The following is a 5,972-nucleotide window of genomic DNA, read 5'->3' on the forward strand; positions in this document are numbered from 1 at the left end:
CAGTCTTTTCCCTCACTTTTTTTAGATGTGCCTAGTAGAACATCTGTCTTATGTCATGACATTGAAGTGGGAAGTGCATCCCCGGTGAAACAACATCCGTATAGGGTGAATCCAAAAAAACGGGAAATTATGAAGTGCGAGGTAGAATATCTATTGAAAAATGGGTTAGCCGTGCCAAGTCAGAGTCCATGGAGCTCCCCATGCTTGCTAGTACCCAAATCAGACTCCACATATCGCTTTTGTACGGATTATAGGAAAGTTAATAGTCTTTCAACACCTGACTCGTTCCCACTGCCTCGTATTGAAGACTGTATCGATAGGGTGGGAGCAGCCAAATATGTGACGAAGATAGATCTGTTAAAAGGGTACTGGCAGGTGCCTCTTACGCCACGGGCTTCAGAAATTTCCGCCTTTGCTACACCCGATAACTTTCTTCAATATACTGTCCTTGCTTTCGGGATGCGAAATGCTCCTGCAACGTTTCAAAGACTTATGCAGAAGGTTTTATCTGATGTACCGAAGTGTGATGCATACATAGATGATGTGGTGCTCTATTCAGACAGTTGGACAGAACATATGACTAATCTTGAGTTATTGTTTACTCGATTGTCAGACGCTTCTCTGACTGTAAATCTCGCAAAGTGTGAATTTGCGAAAGCAGAGGTGACATACTTGGGAAAGAAGGTGGGTCAAGGAAGTGTGAGACCAGTAGAAGCGAAGGTTTCTGCAATAACAACCTATCCATCTCCATCTAATAAACGTGAGCTGAGACGTTTTCTTGGAATGTGTGGGTATTACAGAAGTTTTTGTCAAAATTTCTCCAGTGTTGTGACCCCACTTACTGATCTACTCAGTGATAAGAGAACATTTGTATGGTCTAATGAGTGTGAGCATGCTTTTTTGTCTGCTAAAGATCTTTTGTGTCACGCACCCGTTCTTAAGGCTCCGGATTTCCATCGCCCATTTAAGCTGCATGTGGATGCAAGTTCATCTGGGGCAGGAGCAGTATTGTTACAGGAGGACCATATGAATATTGATCATCCTGTATGCTATTTTTCCAAAAAGTTTTCAAAGTGCCAAAGTAACTACAGCACAATTGAGAAGGAAGCTCTTGCTTTAGTTCTGGCGCTCCAGCACTTTGAAGTTTATTTGGGAGGTAGTAGTGTGCCCATTATTGTATTCACCGACCATAACCCTCTGACGTTTCTTTCCCGTATGTGTAATGCCAACCAGCGTTTGATGCGATGGGCATTAATTGTACAGGAATACAATCTGGATATTAGACATTTGAAAGGCACTGAAAATGTTGTCGCGGACGCGCTGTCCAGAGTAGTGTGTGCTGAACCATAAGAAAGGTTGTTTTTGTTTTTCCTAAAATTGGGGGAATATAGGAAAAATGTATTGGTGGGGGTGTTACGTCCAAGGACGTATTCATTTGTGTATTGTATATCAAGAGTGTTATTTGCCAGTGCATATGTGTTTCTCTCTCTCTCTCTCTCTCTAATTGTGTGTCTGATTAGTAGGATTGATGGCTACCACCTGTGCTCGTTACCTGTGAGCGCTGCTCGCGCACTGATTGGTGCGTGTCCTGAGGAGTCTAATATAAAACCGCAGAGAGAGCGCTGAGGAAGGGGAGAGACAGCGCGGCGTTTGAGATTGTTCCGCTCTCCAAGTCCAGACGAGCGAGTTGCGCTCTGTGGTGTATGTTCACAATGTGTGTGAGAATGTGCCTTTGTAGCTTTTGTTATTTATGATTAGACAAGTTTTTATGGGTAACGTAGGGGGGAGAGGATACCCATTACTTTTCTCCTGTTTATGGATTAGTTAGGGAGTGAGGGAAGTTATATGTTTTGTTTTGCTTTTTGTTTTGTATAGGTAAGTTAATGTTATCCCCTTTGTAGTTAGAGGTATTGTTTTGTTTTCTTTTGACTTGGGCCCTCCTCCCGAGGTAATACTTTTGTTTGAATTTATTTTGTAATATGTTTCTCTACTTTATATCTTTCTTTTTATAACGCCTGCTGACGTTAAATAAAAGGCAGACACGCCATGAGAGAATAAACTTGTTGGTTCATTCATTCCTTCTTCTGTGACTCTGGGACTGGAGAGCTGGAGATTCTCAAAGTCTCTCCACTTTTTCTTTGTTCGTCGTTCCCTATTTACCCCTAGATTAAGGGGAAGACGTAACAACTGTCTTGTTCCTGATTGCTCACATGACAGGCAGACCCATGATCATTTAAAGACACGCACGTATACAAAAGATAAGAGGAATAAAATGGAATAAAATGACTAAGACAACATGTAAACCTCTTAAAACTCTAATATACATAAAATCAATATAATATACAGAGTGGTTAAAACATGCGTCATGTGTGACAGTGTCAAAACTTCACGCTTCTTTTTTAACAATCATTTTTACTCATTTTCCTGGCACAAGTGCGAAGGAGTTTCTTTTCTTTTGCTCTAACCTTTTCTGGGACAGAATTACTCTGATTCTGTTTTTTCCATGTTCCCCCTGCTAACATGGGATGATGGTCTATAAACTCATCCCACGATTTAAAGTTCTCCATCATGAGGAGGTTAAGGAAAAACACGTTAGGATACCTGATAACTTCTGAGAATAAAACAGCACACAGTGCAGTGGCGTCTGCAGCGTTCTCTATAAAATCATCAACTTTGCCATGATTACCCTTAATTAAGCTCCAGAGAGTCTTAGAACAGTTTTTATTGAATTTTTTTGATGTTTTCAATTTCGTATAAGAAAGATTTCTGGAATGAACAGATATCTCTTTGTCACCTTCTTTGATTGGACAGCAGTACAGATCGTCTGGTCGCATCTGTACCATAAATTTACCAACTGAGAAGTTGATAGCTTGCCTATCTGGGTTTTTATACCAAATTTCAGAAAGAAAATAAATAACTTCAGCATAGTGGTTAAAATCTGCTATTATGATCGGTTCTCCCGTGTTAATGTCTGCGACATTACTAATAATGTCTTGAATTTGTATAGGCCCATGATAAGAATTTGACACAAAATCAGAACCAGAATTAAAATTAAAATGATAATAAAGATGAAAATGAAACTTATAATTATGATTATAATCATAATAAAAATCAGAATCATAATTAAAATAAAAATCAGAATCATAATTAAAATAAAAATCAGAATCATAATTAAAATTAAAATCAGAATCATAATTAAAATAAAAATCAGAATCATAATTAAAATAAAACTCAGAACCAGAACAAAAGTCCCAGTTAGTGCGCACTACAAAGGATTTGTCCAGCATTGTTGCAAAGATGTCTTTTTCACCCTTTAGGTGAAATATAGGGATTGTGTCCTTGAAAAATATTTTGTCTTTCATCTTCAGTGGATCGAAGTAGACACGGACTTCTGTGGGTCGAAGGCTTTTTGACAACAATGGTTTGTTGTCATTCCTCTGGGAATTACACTATAAACATAAAAAAAAAACAGTTACACAGAGAATATATTGACATTGTTTATTTAATAAAACAATTGTACGACAGATCTACCTGAGCAGAGTTCTGGTTGTTGCCACTAAGCATCTCGATTGAGTCGTCCATCGTCTCTCTCACCGTCTCTGGACCGCAGCTGATACAGAGAACCGGGTTGTCATTGTCATTCCTCTGGGAATTATACTATAAACATAAAAAAAAACAGTTACACAGAGAATATATTGACATTGTTTATTTAATAAAACAATTGTATGACAGATCTACCTGAGCAGAGTTCTGGTTGTTGCCACTAAGCATCTCGATTGAGTCGTCCATCGTCTCTCTCACCGTCTCTGGACCGCAGCTGATACAGAGATAATATATATATTGATTGTTTGCTTCTACGGATGTCCCCGTCTCCATCAATTGCACAATCAATCCTACGCCCTTGCGAACACACACCCAAAACTCTGTCACAATTTCTATAGTATGACGCACATAGTCATAGCTCCTCTGGTGAACAGGCAGGGCTAAGGTATGAGAAAACTTCAGGAAGCTGGCAGTGTTTTTGAGGCTCTGGTTGGTTTTCTTTTTAGCACGAAAAGCAGAGCATTAGTCATCAGTTTATAGTCGAAAAGATTTATACAGTGATGGAATCAGACTAGAAACAATCTACGATTAAACTACTAAAAACATAAGCTATCAACTACTAAACTAAATAAACTTGTAGCCGTTTGCCTGTATATTTGATTGACTTTACAAGTTGTGTTAGACACCGTATGAAATTAGCGTAAGTAAGGGTTAATGCCCTTCGAGTGTCCATTGTCAGGTATTAATGGAAGACGGAGAGGCGTGCGCGGAGGACGGTTGCCTCCGCCGAAGTCCATTAATACCTGACAATGGACACCTCGAAGGGCATTAACCCGCTTATACCATGGTCACTTGCCAAATAACACATTTTTAAAACATTAGTTTATATTTTAATTACTTTTTGCAATCGAAATCTAAAGTTTTTACAAACAATAACTTGGTTTCCCTGGTTATGCCTGACGGTTTATTTAGCCTACTAGGCAAGGCAAGTTTATTTATATAGCACATTACATACACAATGGCAATTCAAAGTGATTTACATAGAAGGAATTAAAATAATAAAAAGAAATAAGAATAATTAAAACGGTTTAGAAAAATATAATAAAATACAGTAGGCTACAAACAGTCGGACGAACAGTGGCACAGTGCTCAATCAGTAAATGCATCTAAACAGAAGTGTTTTGAGTCTGGATTTGAATGTGACTATACAGTAGGAGCACGGGTACTAGGTGTCCTCTATCACTTTTTAATGGACACCCTGCAGCCAATCAGAATCGAGTATTCACCCAGACCATGGTATAACAAGAGTTATCATAGCGATCTCTTTTCTATAAAGCGCTCAATAGCTTAAAGGTGACTGATAATCTGCTGAAATAAACGCTTATTAACCGTCTGTTCTGATCTTTTTTCACGCCCTGATATTTCTTGTTTGATTGGGACTTGGTTATGATAAGTCTCGTGTTGATAGGGCTTCTCCCAGCAAACATAATGGCCATGACCCGTTGGAATAGTTGAATAAATATTTGGAAAATAAAAGTTGAACATGCGTCTTTGACATCATCTGTTCTGTTACACATGTTTACCGAAATGCCGTCCTACCGCGGCTATTTCTGGCCAGAGACTCGACGCTGCCGTCGGACCCATGTTTGCCGGATCCCCTTTCTTTTTCTACATCTTCTATTTTTACTCGTTTGTAGCCTATATCTATTTTATTTATGCGTTCCTTTCTTCTTATGATAGTTTGAAATACATATTTATCATTCATTCATTCCTTCATTCATTCATAAGAAAATAGTTTTGTATGACCTACCTGTTCATTGTTCTTGTGTGAAGTCTTCGTTGTGTGTGATGTCTTTTTATAGTTACAGCTGGAATAACTAGTATTCCTCCGCCAAGCAATGTAGTTCCAAGGAGGTGGCCAAGCGACACATTGAGCAACAAAGCATCACAAACGGAAGTTGCGCAGTAATACTAATGTAAACATTTTAGTATTAATAATTTACTTACACTTGTGACTTTCTAAGTGATATTATGAACCACTGACAACTCCTAAATAACTGGTTTGTAAATAATGCAATACTTCATTTAGAAATGATAAATTGATCAGAATAAAGTAGGATAATTATAATAATGTTAATAATAATCATAATGTTGCACTATGATAATAAAATTATTTAAATCTAGAATAAAGCATTTATAGCTGTATTTATAAACTGTATTTAACTTTATATGATTATTATTCATTATTATTATAATAAAGTGTTACCAGGCCTATCTAAATGAGACCATAAATGATGTTGAAAATATGTCCACAATGACCACATTTGAACTGGTCTAAACTAGAAGGTTCCATGAGCCTCTGTATGACGGACAGAACACGTCAAAAAAAGCAGACACCTGTAGAATATTGTGTTATAACGTTATATTTT

General features: G+C 37.8%; 1 protein-coding gene across 1 annotated transcript; it reads right to left on the reverse strand.

The window, feature by feature from the left end:
- Positions 1-2,300: 2,300 nt before the first annotated feature.
- Positions 2,301-5,366, reverse strand: LOC307169279 (uncharacterized protein). The gene is made up of 4 exons (XM_079889818.1): positions 5,354-5,366; positions 3,739-3,817; positions 3,532-3,657; positions 2,301-3,449 (listed from the first exon to the last, which is right to left on the reverse strand). Exons 1-4 carry the CDS (start codon positions 5,359-5,361, stop codon positions 2,400-2,402), a joined length of 1,263 nt encoding a protein of 420 aa, XP_079745944.1. The 5' UTR covers positions 5,362-5,366; the 3' UTR covers positions 2,301-2,399.
- Between the last annotated feature and the right edge of the window lie 606 nt (positions 5,367-5,972).

This window comes from Squalius cephalus, assembly GCF_949319135.1.
Source record: "Squalius cephalus genome assembly, chromosome: 1".
NCBI classification, from domain to species: domain Eukaryota; kingdom Metazoa; phylum Chordata; class Actinopteri; order Cypriniformes; family Leuciscidae; genus Squalius; species Squalius cephalus.

What these genes read in the sequence shown, in the direction of transcription:
- LOC307169279 (XM_079889818.1), bottom strand. An exon ending in ACAACCAGAACTCTGCTCAG is followed by an intron (nt 3,658 to 3,738) that starts GTAGATCTGTCA and finishes TTATGTTTATAG; the next exon opens with TATAATTCCCAGAGGAATGA. An exon ending in ACAACCAGAACTCTGCTCAG is followed by an intron (nt 3,450 to 3,531) that starts GTAGATCTGTCG and finishes TTATGTTTATAG; the next exon opens with TGTAATTCCCAGAGGAATGA.